The 14682-nt window shown below is 45.3% G+C and overlaps 2 protein-coding genes across 2 annotated transcripts in view; one reads left to right on the top strand and one right to left on the bottom strand.

Annotated features, from left to right (window-relative positions):
- The window catches only part of LOC121280734 (14 kDa phosphohistidine phosphatase-like), a 90248-nt gene extending 78960 nt beyond the window's left edge, over positions 1–11288 (bottom strand). Inside the window, exons 1-2 of the mRNA XM_041192869.1 lie at positions 11074–11288; positions 5373–5497 (exon numbers count right to left, since the gene is read on the bottom strand). Of these exons, the coding sequence (XP_041048803.1) occupies positions 5373–5497; positions 11074–11278 (330 nt within the window). The 5' untranslated portion in view covers positions 11279–11288. The remainder of the gene's footprint in view (positions 1–5372; positions 5498–11073) is intronic.
- Positions 11289–13722: 2434 nt separating this feature from the next.
- LOC121281485 (activating signal cointegrator 1 complex subunit 2 homolog) lies at positions 13723–14301 on the top strand. Its single transcript, XM_041194430.1, has one exon. It carries the CDS (start codon positions 13723–13725, stop codon positions 14299–14301), a length of 579 nt encoding a protein of 192 aa, XP_041050364.1.
- The last annotated feature ends 381 nt before the right edge of the window (positions 14302–14682 follow it).

The raw sequence follows: 14682 nt of genomic DNA on the forward strand, positions 1-14682 counted from the left end.
GATGGGCAATGGTAGCCTAGATGAGGAGTTCCTAAAATGTTTTCGGGATAGTTTCTTAGAACAGCACATTCTGGAGCCAACCAGAGAGCAGGCTACACTAGATCTGGTATTGAGCAATGAGATGGGTTTAATTGATAACCTCATAGTGAAGGCACCCCTAGATAGCAGCAATCATAATATGACTGAATTTTACATTCAGTTTGAGGGAGAAACAAGTGTGTCCAAGACAAGTATTTTAAACTTAATTAAGGACAATTATGAGGGCATGAAAGCAAAGTTAGCCAAAGTGAGCTGGCAAATAAGGTTAAGGGATAAGTCAATAGAGGCTCAGTGGCAGGCATTTAAAGGGATATTTCAGAATACACAGAATAGATACATTCCAATTAGAAAAAAAATCCAAGGGGAGGGCCCACCATCTGCGGTTAACTAAAAAAGTTAAAGATAGTGTCAAACTTCAAGAAAAAGCATATAATTTTGCAAGACAGGTGGCAGGTCAGAAGACTGGAAAGAATATAAAGAACAGCAAAGAATGACAAAAAGATTAATAAGGAGAGAAAAATTAGAGTGTGGGAGAAAACTAGCTAGAAATGCAAAGACGGATATTAAGAGTTTCTATAGATATTTAAATGAGAAAAGAGTTAACAAAGTGAATGTTCGTCCTGTAGAGTATGTGTCTGGCGAATTGATAATAGAAAGTAAAGAGATGGCAGATGAATTAAACATGTATTTTTCTTTGATCTTCACTATAGAGGACACAAGTAAGATCCCGGAAATGGCAGATTGAGCAGATTATTGAGACTGCGGGCTGACCACTCCCCAGGTCCAGATGGACTTCACCCTAAGGTCTTAAAAGGAGTGGCTAATGAGATAGTTGATGTACTGGTTTTAATTCTCCAAAATTCCCTAGATTCTGGGAAGGTTCCATTAGACTGGAAAACAGCGAATGCAACTCCTTTATTCAAAAAATGGAGGGAGACAGAAAGCAGGAAACTACAGGCCAGTTTGCCTAACATCTGCCATAGGGAAAATGTTAGAAGCTATTATTAAAAACATTATAGCGGAGCACTTAAAAATTCAAGGCAATCAGACAAAGTCAACATGGCTTTGCAAAAGGGAAATCAAATTTCACCAGTTTATTGGAGTTCTTTGAAGGAGTCATATGTGCTGTGCATGAAAATTTCCAGAAGGCATTTGATAATGTGCCACATCAAAGATTATTGCAGAAAATAAAAGCTCATGGGATGGGGGGGTAACATATTGGCATGGATAGGAGATTGGCAGGCTAACGGGAAACAGAGTTGGCATAAAAGGGTCTTTTTCTGGTTGGCAGGAAATGGCTAGTGGGGTGCCACAGGGATCAGTGCTAGGGCCTCATCTTTGTGTTGCTCTAAATTTAGCAAATTGTAAAAAGTTAAGTAGAAAAGTAAATTGTGAAAAGGACATAAGGAGGCTACAAAGAGGCATAGATAAGTTAAGTGAGTGGACAAAGATCTAACAAATGGAGTATAATGTGGGAAAATGTGAAATTGTTCATTTAGGCAGGAAGAATAAAAAAGCTAAAACAAAAACAGAATTAACTGGAAAAACTCAGCAGGTCTAGCAGCATCGGCGGAGAAGAAAAGAGTTGACGTTTCTAGTCCTCATGACCCTTCGACAGAACTTGAGTTCGAGTCCAAGAAAGAGTTGAAATATAAGCTGGTTTAAGGTGTGTGTGTGGGGGGCGGAGGGATAGAGAGAAAGAGAGCTTATAAAAAAGCTTATTATCTAAATGGTGAGAGATTGCAGGGCTCTGAGATTCAGAGGGATCCAGGCGTCCTAGTGCAGGAAGTACAAAAGGTTAATATGCAGGTACAGCAGGTAATTAGGAAAGCTAATAGATTGTTAATATTTATTGTGAGGGGAATTGATTACAAAAGTAGAGTCATAGAGGTCTGCAGCACAGAAAAAGGCCCTTCGGTCCATTGAGTCTATGCCGGTCAAACAAGTACCTAACTATTCTAATCCCATTTTCCAGCACTAGGCCTATAGCCTTGTATGCCATGGCATTGCAAGTGCACATCCAAATACTTCTGAAATGTTATGAGGGTTTCTGCCTCAGGCAGCGAGTTCCAGAATCCCACCACCCTCTGGGTTAAAAAGTTCTTCCTCATATCCCCTTTAAACCTCCTGCCCCTTACCTTAAATCTATGCTCCCTGGTTATTGATCCCTCCACCAAGGGGAAAAGTTCCTTCCTGTCTACCCTATCTATGCCCCTCATAATTTTATACACTTCAATCATATCTCCCCTCAATCTCCTCTGCTCCAGGGAAAATAACCCCAGTCTATCCAATCTCTCCTCATAATTAAAACTCTCCAGCCCAGGCAACATTCTGGTAAATCTACTCTGCACTCTCTAGTGCAATCACATCCTTCCTATAATGCAGATTCCAGAGCTGCACGCAATACTCTAGCTGTGGCCTAACCAACGTTTTATACAATTCCAGCATAACCTCCCTGCTCTTATATTCTATGCCTTGGCAAATAAAGGCAAGTATCCCAATAGCCTTCTTAACCACCTTATCTACCTGTCCCACTACCTTAAAGGACCGGTGGACATGCACACCAAGGTCCCTCTAATCCTCGGTACTTCCCAGGGTCCTACCATTCATTGTGTATTCCCATGCCTTATTTGTCCTGCCCAAGTGCCTCACCTCACACTTATCCGGATTAAATTCCATTTGCCACTGATCAGCCCATCTGACCAGCCCGTCTATATCCTCCTGTAATCTAAGGCTATCTTCCTCACTATTTACCACCCCACCAATTTTCATGTCATCCGCGAATTTACTGATCAACCCTCTTACATTCAAGTCTAAATTGTTTATATATGCCACAAACAGCAAGGAACCCAACACCAATCCCTGTGGAACCCCACTGGACACAGGCATCCAGTCACAAAAACACCACTTGACCATCACCTTCTGCTTCCTGCCACTCAGTAAGGAGGTTATGCTTCAGTTGTACAGGGCATTGCTGTGACCACACCTGGATTACTGGTCTCCTCATTTAAAGAAAATGTAAACGTGTTAGAAGCAGTTCAGAGAAGGTTTACTAAGCTAATACCAGGAATGGGCAAGTTGTATTATGAGGAAAGGTTGTACAGGTTAGATTTGTACCCACTGGAGTTTAGACGAGTGAGAGGCGACTTGATTGAAACAGAGAAGATCCTGAGGGGGGTTGACAGGCTGGATGTGGAGAGGATGTTTCCTCTTGTGGGAGAGTCTAGAATTAGGTGGAGTCACTGTTTAAAAATAAGGGGTCGTTAATTTAAGACAGAAATGAGGAGAAACTTTTTCTCTCAGACGGTTGAGAGTCTTTGGAACTCGCTTCCTCAAAAGGCGGTGAAAGCAGAGTCTTTGAATATTTTTAAGGCAGAGCTAGATAGATTCTTGACTAACAAGGGGGTGAAAGGTTATCAAGGGTAGGCAGAAATGCGGGGTTGAAGTTACAATAAGATTAGCCGTGATCTTACTGAATGGCGGAGCCGGCTGGAGGGGCCGAGTGGCCTACTCCTAATTCATATGGCCAAATGACCTCCCATTAATCAGCAGCTCCTCGAAGGGAAAGTTTCCATAACAAGAGGCTCGTTAGAACTTACTGCAGAATACTGACAGTGAGTAGCATACAGAAGCTCAGCATATCATCCAATGCCAGAATCAATCGTCCTTTAACACATGTTGACTGCACTGCCCACAAACACCACCCCCCCCCACCTCATACGCTGGCTGCTGCCCCCCCGCCTTGCACACAGGTCGCCCCCAAACCCCCCTGCCTTCCCACACATTGGCTGGCCCCACACACTGCTTGAGAGACTGAATTGCTGAATTAGCTGACTTCAGCTGGGGAGGGGCAGTGTGTAGAGAAAAGAGGAATGACTATCCAGAGAGTTGGGGGTGAACGTACAAACGAGCAAGAGTAGGCCATTTGACTCCTCGAGCCTGCTCTGTGATTTAATAAAATCATGGCTGATCTGATAGTAACTTCACATCTGCATCTCTACCCCTGATAAACTATCCCCCCTTGCTTACCCAGAATCTATCCACCTCTGCCTTAGCATGGAAAGAGGATTGGCTAACAGGAAACAGAGACTCAAGATAAATAGGCGATTTTCAGGTTGGAAAACTGTGATGGGTGAAGAGCCACAGGGATCAGTGCTGGGGCCTCAACTATTTACAATCTATATTAATGTCTTGAATGAATGGACCGACTGTACTGTAATCAAATTTGCTGATGATACAAAGCTAGATGGGAAAGCAAGTTGTGAGGAGGATACAAAGGGTCAGCAAAGGCATACAGATAGGTTAAGCTAGTGGGCACAAACTGGCAGATAAAATATAATGTGTGAAATTGTGAAGTTGTTCACTTCAAAGGTAAGAATAGAAAAGCAGAATATCATTTAAATAGAGAAAGACTGTAGCACGCTGTGGCACTGGGTGTCCTTGTACATGAATCACCAAAGTCAGCCTGCAGGTACAGCAAGTAATTAGGAAGACAAGTGGAATGTTGTCCTTTATTGCAAGGGGGATGGAGTATAAAAGTAGAGAAGTCTTGCTACAGCTGTTGTACAGGGCACTGGTGAGATCACACCTAGCGGTACTGTGTACAGATTTGGTCCCCTTACTTGAGGAGAGATACACTGACACTGGAAGCAGTTCGGAGAAGATTCACTAGGCTGATTCCTGGGATGAAGGGGTTGTCTTATGAGGAAAGGTTGAGCAGGTTGGGTCTGTACCCACTGGAGTTTAGAAGAATGAGAGGTGACCTTAATGAAACATATAAGATTCTGAGAAGATGTTTTCCCCGTGGAGAAATCTAGAACCAGTGGGCAGTTTCAAAATAAGGGATTGCCCATTTTAGATGGAGATGAAGAGGAATTTCTTCTTCTTCTCTTGAGGGTCGCTAAGTCTTTTATGGGCCGATCCTGTACTCAACAGATGTGCACACATACACTCCGTCCCCAATCAGTGTGCATATGCATTCTCCTTCCCATAGGGGGCCTTGAAAACCACCCCCCCACCCCCACCCCCATTACACACCTCTGCACTTTCCTTAATCAGGGAACACACCGCCCCTAAATCAGAGAGTGCTTGATGACAAGAGTGGGAAGTCTGGCTGATTTCTGCTCTCTAACCCAAAGGGTTGAATTAAATCAGATTAGCTAATTTAGCACAAACCTAGGATAAAGTGTGACTGCTTGTTCTCCTCAAGATTATGTTTAAGTGTGAACTCTGCCTGTAATCACTGAGCCAAGGGAACATGGAGTCTGCAGCTCTTCGTGTGCATTTTCCTACATTCTTCTGCAATAAACTGTGCATTTCCCCTTTGTACTTACCATGGAATATCCATACACGTGGATCTTCTTCTCTGCACTATTGTGGTTAATTCGACCACCACCCTGGCACTCACAATGCAGACCCTGTTTCTCAATCCAGGTAGACACTTGATCATAGATGTCAGCTGTGGTTACAGTAAAACACAAAACCATTTCAGGACTGGAGGTATTAACTAAATCACTACAAGCATTCTCAAAATGGGTTACTGTAAAGTTCCCTCAATCTCAGTGGCGTGTCCTAAATAATTATAGGAAATAGATTTTTCATTTGTAAATGGGAAGTATATGTACAATCCCCAGAATCAGTCACTCTGTGACTTCACCTCTCCCTGGCTACAGGAAGTGCTTTAAGAATTTATCAAATTGCTATTTATCTCTGGGCAACCTTTCTTCAATCTTGAGGAATATCCTCAACAAAGTTACGCCGATTGCTCTATAGAAACGCCCTGTGGACGTCCATGTACATCACATTACTTTCATCAACCCTTGCCATCACCTCATCAAAAAAGTTAAACACAATTTGCCTTTGACAAATCCATGTTCGCTTTCCTTAATTAACCTGCATTTACCCAGGTGACCGTTAGTTTTGTTGCAGGTCATCATTTCTAATAGCTTCCTCAACACCGAGGTTAAACTGACTGACTGACCTGTAGTTGCTGGGCTTATCCTTACGCCTTTTTTGAACAAGGATGTAACATTTGCAATTCTCTTGTCCTCTGGCACTGCCCCCAGTATCTAAGGAGGATCAGAGGATTGTGGCCAGTGCCTCTGCAATTTCCAACCTTATTTCTCTCCATATCCTTGGACACATCTCATCTTGCCCAATCTTTCTAATATCTCCTGTTTATCAATTTTTGGTCCATCCAGGGTTTCTTTCACTTGTGGTCTATCTTTATCCTTTCTCATAACCACCCTAAATCCAACTGAACTATTAGTATCAGTAACAAAAACAAAAATAGCTGGAAAAACTCAGCAGGTCTGACAGCATCTGCGGAAAGGAATACAGTTAACGTTTCAAGTCCGTATGACTTTTCATCAGAACGGATGCTGCCAAACCTGAGTTTTTCCAGCTATTTTTGTTTTTGTTTCAGATTTCCAGCATCTGCAGTATTTTGCTTTTATGTTAGTATCAGTAAAATGCTTTCCTGCTCATACCCCTTCCATCCAGATTCATTCCAAAATCTAAGCCCAGACCTAAGCTCGAGGAACAGCATCTCAACTTTCAAGCAGGCAGTTTACAGCCTTGAGTTTTACGATTTCTGACTGTAATCTCAGTTTGTTTCCTTTACTTTGCATGTTTTGGTTTTTCTCATTTCTTTTTTCAGTCAGCACACCTGCTCCAGGCACACCTTCTGTTTCTTTCCCTGCCCCATCTCCATCCCCTTTGACTAACTCTTCTGTCATTCAATCTGTCCTGCCTTCCACCCGATCACAGGCCGTCCTTTAGCCCTTGTCCCACCCACCCTTTGCTCAAAACCTATTACATCTCTAACTTTTCCCAGTTCCGATGTAAAGCCATTAAACTGAAACATTATGTTTTTCTTTCTACAGATGCTGCCTGATCTGCAGAGTATTTCCAGCCGTTTTCTGTTTTTATTCCCAATTTTCTTCCGACAGCATCTTCCAAACCAACAACCACTACCATCTAGATGAACAAGGGCAGCAGACACATAGGAACACCATCACTTGGAAATTCCCCTCCAAGTCACTCACCATCCTGACTTGGAAATATATCACCGTTCCTTCACTGTCGCCGGGGCAAAATCCAGGAACTCCCTTCCTAACAGCACTGTGGGTGTAACTACGCCACATGGACTGCAGCGGCTCAAGAAGGCAGCTCACCACCACCGTCTCAAGGGCAACTAGGGATGGGCAATAAATGCCGGCCGAGTCAGTGATGCCCACATGCTGCGAAAGGATAAATAAAATACTCTGCAGTATTGTGCTTATTGGCTCCTGTTCCTTCTCCTTTTGGCTTTGCTCCTGGTTATAAACATACCCCAGTGTCTCTGTTCCTGTATTATCCTTTCCCTTTGTCTCAGGGTAAATACCTTTTTTTTTAATGATCAGAAACTGAACTGACCGAGTATGGCATTAAGGGTAACCCTCAGGATGTTGATACTGGGGGATTCAGTGATGATAATGCCATTGAATGTCAAGGGGTGATGGCTGGACTCTCTCTTGTTGGAGATGGTCATTGCCTGACACTTGTGTGGCACAAATGTTACTTGCCACTTGTCAGCCCAAGACTGGATATAGTCCAAGTCTTGCTGTATTTGGCATGGACTGCTTCAATATCTGAGGAGTCACGAATGGTGCTAAACATTGTGCAATCATCAACGAACATCCTCACTTCTGACCTTATGATGGAAGGAAGGTCATTGATGAAGCAACTGAAGATGGTTGGGCCTAGGAGACCAACCTGAGGAACTCCTGCAGTGATGTCCTGGAATAATCACAACCATCTTCCTTTGTGCGAGGTATGACCCCAAACCAGTGGAGAGTTTTCCCCCAGATTCCCACTGACTCCAGTTTTGCTAGGGCTCCTTGATGTCACACTTGGTCAAATGCAGCCTTGATGTCAAGGACAGTTATTCACATCACCTCTGGGGTTCAGCTCTTTTGTCCATGTTTCAACCAAGGATGTAGTGATGTCAGGAGCTGAGTGACCCTGGTGGAACCCAAACTGGGCGTCAGTGAGCAGGATATGGCTAAGCAAGTGCCGCTTGTTAGCACTGTTGATGACTCCTTCCTTCATTTACTGATAATTGAGACTAGACTGATGAAGCAGTAACTGGCCGGGTTGGACTTATCCTGCTTTTTGTATACAGGACGTACCTGGACAATTTTTCACATAGCCAGATAGATGCCAGTGTTATATCTGTACTGGAACAGCTTGGCTAGAGGTGCGGCAAGTTCTGGAGTACAAGCCTTCAGTACTATTGCCGGAATATTATCAGGGCCCATAACCTATGCAGTATCCAGCGCCTTCAGCCGTTTCTTGATATCACATGGAGTGAATCGAATTGGCTGAAGGCTGGCATCTGTGATGCTGGGGAGCTCTGGAGGGAGCTGAGACGAATCATCCACTCGGCACTTCTGGCTGAAGGTTGTTGCAAATTCTGCAGCCTTATCTTTTGCGCTGATATGCTGGGCTTCCCCCATCATTGAGGATGTGGATATATGTAGAGCCTCTTTCAGTGAGTTGTTTAATTATCCGCCACCATTCATGACTGGATGTGGCAGGACTGCAGAACTTAAATCTGATCCGTTGGCTGTGGGAACGCTTAGCTCTGTCTATCACTTGCTTCTTACACTGTTTGGCGTGCAAGTAGTCCCGTGCTGTAGCTTCACCAGGCTGACACCTCATCTTTAAGTAAGCCTGATGCTGCCCCTGGCATGTCCTCCTGCACTCTTCACTGAGCTAGGGTTGATCCCCTGGCTTGTGGTAATGGTAGAGTGGGGGATATGCCAGGCCATGAGGTTATAAATTGCAGTTGAGGACAATTCTGTTGCTACTGACAGCCCACAGCACCTCCTGGATTGGTTGCTAGATGTTTGAAATTCATCCCATTCAGCACGGTGGTAGTGCCACACAACATGATGGAGGGTATCCTCAAAGTGAAGACAGGACTTCGTCTCCACAAGGACTGTGCAGTGGTCACTTCAACCGATACTGTCATGGACAGATACATCTGTGGCAGGCAGGTTTAGTGAGCATGAGATAAAAGCAAAAAACTGCAGATGCTGGAAATCCAAAACAAAAACAAAAATACCTGGAAAAACTCAGCAGGTCTGACAGCATCTGCGGAGAGGAGCACAGTTAACGTTTCGAGTCCGAATGACCCTTCAACAGAACTAAGTAAAAATAGAAGAGAGGTGAAATATGAGCTAGTTTACGGGGGAGTGGGACAAGTGGAGATGGATAGAGGGCCAGTGATAGGTGGAGATAACCAAAAGATGCCACAGACAAAAGGACAAAGAGGTGTTGAAGGTGGTGATATTATCTGAGGAAGTGCTAATTAAGAGTAGAAAGCAAGACAAGCAAGGTACAGATAGCCCTAGTGGGGGTGGGGTGAAGGAATCAAAAAAGGCTAAAAGGTAGGGAGATAAAACAATGGATGGAAATACATTTAAAAATAATGGAAGTAGGTGGGAAAAGAAAAATCTACATAAATTATTGGAAAAAAAGGTGGGGGGGGAATTGGAAAGGGGGTGGGGATGGAGGAGAGAGTTCATGATCTAAAATTGTTGAACTCAATATTCAGTCCAGAAGGCTGTAAAGTGCCTAGTCGGAAGATGAGGTGCTGTTCCTCCAATTTGCGTTGAGCTTCACTGGAACAATGCAGCAAGCCAAGGATGGACATGTGGGCATGAGAGCAGGGTGGAGTGTTGAAATGGCAAGTGACAGGGAGGTCTGGGTAATGCCTGCGGACAGACCGAAGGTGTTCTGCAAAGCGGTCACCCAGTCTGCATTTGGTCTCTCCAATGTAGAGGAAACCGCATTGGGAGCAACGAATGCAGTAGACTAAAATGAGGGAAGTGCAAGTGAAATGCTGCTTCACTTGAAAGGAGTGTTTGGGCCCTTGGACGGTGAGGAGAAAGTAAAGGGGCAGATGTTGCACCTTCTGCGGTTACATGGGAAGGTGCCATGGGAGGAGGTTGAGGTGTAGGGGGTGATGGAAGAGTGGACCAGGGTGGCCCTCTATCCAGCTCTAATTGTCCCACCCCGCCCCCCCCCAGCAAACTAGCTTATATTTCACCTCTCTTCTATTTTTCTTAGTTCTGTTGAAGGGTCATTCGGACTCAAAACATTAACTGTGTTCCTCTCCGCAGATGCTGCCAGACCTGCTGAGATTTTCCAGGTATTTTTGTTTTTGTTTTAGTGAGCATGAGGTTGGTTCCCTCACCACCTGCTGCAGACCCAGTCTAGCAGCTATGTCCTTTAAGACGTGGCCAGCTTGGTCAGTAGTGGTGCTACCGAGCTACTCTTGGTGATGGACACTGAAGACCCCACCCAGAGTACTTTCTGCGTCCTTGCTTCCTCCAAGTGCTGTTCAACGTGGAAGAGTGCTGATTCATCAGCTGAGGGAGGGCAGTACATGGTAATCAGGAGGTTTCCTTGCCCATGTTTGACCTGATGTTGAGGACTCCCAGGGCAATTCCCTCCTAACTGTATACCACTGTGCTGCCACCTCTGCTGGGTCTGTCCTGCCAGTGGGACAGGACATACCCAGGGATGGTGATGGCAGTCTCTGGGACATTATCTGTAAGGTTTGATTCCATGAGGATGACTATGTCAGGCTGTTACTCTCCCAATTTTGGCAGAAGCCCCTAAATGTTAGTAAGGAGGATTTTGCAGAGTCAACAGGGCTGAGATTGCTGTTGTCGTGTCCGGTGTATAGCTTGATGCCAGGTGGTATGTCTGGTTTCATTCCTTTTTTATGACTTTGTAGCGGTTTGATACAACTGAGTGGCTTGCTCGGCCATCTCAGAATCAACCACATTGCTGTGGGTCTGGAATCATGTAGGGACCAGACCAGGTAAGGATGGCAGACTTCCTTCACCCAACACAAAACCATAACAACCATGGTTTTCTGGTCATCATTTGACTTTTAATGTATTGACTGGATTCGGGATTGGAACCCGGGTCTTGGGATCACTAGCCCAGTGACAATACCCCCGCCTCGCCGGCTATTACCGTGATACTCTGCCGAAGCCCAGCCCCGCACGATGTTCTTCTCTTGGCCGCTCCCGTTGGCCTGCCAAACCCGGATTAAAACATATTTAAACAACCCGCCCGGGTCAATCCGCACATCTTCCACCATCTGCAAATCCTCCGCCATTGAGCTGCCGAACATACACACAGCGACTGGCCGTTCGCCGGGCATGCGCACAACGACCATGGGCCGACGGCTAGGAATGCGCACAACCGTCATGGGCTGTGGGCTGGGCATGCGCGGAGCCGCCACACGTTGAGCATGCGTATCGTCGTCACAGCTCACTGGCTTTTCTTCCAGTGGACATGCGCTTATCATCCCTCATAGGCGATTCCTCTCATTTCTCAAAGGGGCAGCGCGGAGAGTCAAACCGAGTGAGTGTGAGGGAAACGGCTGATCGAGTACCCAGCACCCAAGAGAACAACACCCAGAAAAACCACCCAGCACCCAAAAGAACAACACCCAGCACCCAGAAAAACCACCCAGCACCCAAAAGAACAACACCCAGCACCCAGAAAAAACACCCAGCACCCAAGAAAACAACACCCAGCAAACCACCCAGCACCAAAGCACCCACCCAGCACCCAAGAAAACAACACCCAGCAAAACCACCCAGCACCCAAGCACCCACCCAGCACCCAAGAAAACAACACCCAGCAAAACCACCCAAACACCCACCCAGCACCCAAGAAAACAACACCCAGCAAAACTACCCAGCACTCAAGCACCCACCCAGCACCCAAGAGAACAACACCCAGAAGAACCACCCAGCACCCAAGAGAACAACACCCAGCACCCAGAAAAAACACCCAGCACCCAAGAAAACAACACCCAGCAAAAAGACCCAGCACCCAAGAAAACAAAACAACATGCAGAAACCACAAAAACACACCCAGTAACCAAACGAACCACAGAGCAACCAAGAAAAAACACTTAGTTCCCATAATAACCACCAAGAACCAAAAAACAACCACCCAGCAACCGAGAAAAAAAAACGCCTAGCGCCTGAAATACACCCTGCACCCAAAAAAGCAAACAAGAAAAAACACCCAATACCTATAAATGCACCCAGCACCAAAAATATACCCTGCACCCAAAAAAGACACCCAGTAAGCAAGAAAAAACACCCAGTACCCATAGATACACCAAGCACACAAACAAATTGCTGAGCAACCAAGAAAAAAACACCCAGTGCCCATAATAACCACTTAGTAACCATAAAACCACTCAGCAATAAAGAAAAATAACGGCCAGCACCCAAAAAAACCACCCAGCACCAAAAAAAAAACCAGCAAAGACAAAAAGATGCACCCCGCACTCAAAGAAACCACCCAGCACCTAAGAAAAAAACACCCAGCACCCAAAAAGCCACCCAGCAACCAAAACAAACACCCAGCACCCAAAAAACAACACCCAGCAAAACCACCCAGCACCCAGGAGAACAACATCCAGAACCCAGAAAAACCACCCAGCACCCAAGAAAACAACACCCAGCAAGCAAGAAAAACCACCCAGCACCCAAAAAACAACACCCAGAAAAACCACCCAGCACCAAAGAGAACAACATCCAGCAACTAAGAAAAACCACACAGCTACCCAGAAAAAAGCACCCAGTATCCATAATAAACACCTAGTAACCATTAAAACCACCCAGCACACAAGAAAACAACACCCAGCAAAACCAACCAGCAACCAAGAAGAAACACCCAGCAAAACCACCCAGCACCCAAGAAACAACACCCAGCACCCAGAAAAAACACCCAGCACGCAAGAAAACAACACCCAGCAAAACCACCCAGCACCCAAGAAAACAACATCCAGCACCCAGAAAAAACTCCAAGCACCCAACAAAACAACACCCAGCAAAACGACCCAGCACCAAAGAAAACAACACCCAGCAAAATCACCCAGCACCCAAGAAGCAAGATCCAGCACACAGAAAAAACAGCGAGCACCCAAAAAACAACACCCAGAAAAAACACCCAGCACCCAAGAAAACAACACCCAGCAACTAAGAAAAACAACACAGCAACCCAGAAAAAAGCAACCAATATCCATAATAAACACCAAGTAACCATAAAAACCACTCAGCAACCAAGAAAAAAAGCAACCAGCAACCAAAAAGGCACACAGCACCCAGAACAGCCACCCAGCACCCAAAACAACCACACAGCACCCAAAAAACAATACCCAGCAAAACCACCCAGCACCCAAGAAAACAACACCCAGCACACAAAAAACAACATCCAGCAAAAGTACCCAGCACGCAAGAAAACAACACCCAGCAACCAAGAAAAAAACCACCCAGTACCCAAAAAACAACCCAGCACCCAAGAAAAAACCACCCAGCACCCAAAGAGCAACCCAGCACCCAAAACAACCACCCAGCAACCAAGAAAAAAACCACCCAGTACCCAAAAAACCACTCAGCAACCAAGAAAAACCACACAGCAACCAAGCAAAAAGCACCCAGTATCCATAATAACCACCTAGAAACCATAAAAACCACACAGCAACCAAGAAAAAAGAACCCAGTATCCATAATGACCACCTAGTAACCATAAAAACCACGCAGCAACCAAGAATGTAAGCACCCAGCAACCAAAAAGCCACTCAGCAACGAAGAAAAAATGCACCCAGCACTCAAAGAAACCACCCAGCCCCCAAAAAGCCATCCAGCACCCAAAACAAACACCCAGCACCCAAAACAACCACCCAGCACCCAAAACAACCAACCAGCACCCAAAAAACAACACCCAGAAAAAACACCCAGCACCCAAGAAAACAACATCCAGAAAAAAACATCCAGCACCCAAGAAAACAAAACCAAGCAAAACCACCCAGCACCCAAGAGAACAACACCCAGCACCCAGAAAAAACATCCAGCACCCAAGAAAACACAGCCAGCACCCAGAAAAACCACCCAGCACCCAAGAGAACAACACCCAGCAACCAGAAAAAACACCCAGCACCCAACAAAACAACACCCAGCAAAACGACCCAGCACCCAAGAGAACAACACCCAGCACCCAGAAAAACTACCCAGCACCAAAGAAAACAACACCCAGAAAAACCACCCAGCACCCAAGAGAACAACATCCAGCACCAGAAAAACCACCCAGCACCCAAGAAAACAACACCCAGAAAAACCACACCAGCAGCCAAGAAAACAAAAAAACACGCAGAAACCACAAAAACATGCCCAGTAACCATACGAACCACAGAGCAACCAAGAAAAAAGCACTTAGTTCCCATAATAGCCACCCAGAACCAAAAAACAACCACCCAGCAACCGAGAGAAAAAATGCCTAGCACCCAAAATACACTCTGCACCCAAAAAAGACACCCAGCAAACAAGAAAAAACACCCAGTACCTATAAATACACCCAGCACCCAAAATATACCCTGCACCCAAAAAAGACACCCAGTAAGCAAGAAAAAACACCCAGTACCCATAAATACACAAAGCACACAAACAAATCGCCGAGCAACCAAGAAAAAAAACACCCAGTGCCCATAATAACCACTTAGTAACCATAAAAACCACTCAGCAACAAAGAAAAATAACAGCCAGCACCCAAAAAACCACC

This window comes from Carcharodon carcharias, chromosome 8 (assembly GCF_017639515.1).
Source record: "Carcharodon carcharias isolate sCarCar2 chromosome 8, sCarCar2.pri, whole genome shotgun sequence".
NCBI classification, from domain to species: domain Eukaryota; kingdom Metazoa; phylum Chordata; class Chondrichthyes; order Lamniformes; family Lamnidae; genus Carcharodon; species Carcharodon carcharias.

Excerpts from the sequence above, each read along its gene's own strand:
- LOC121281485 (XM_041194430.1), top strand. The coding sequence starts at position 13,723 with ATGCACCCAGCACTCAAAGAAACCACCCAGCCCCCAAAAAGCCATCCA.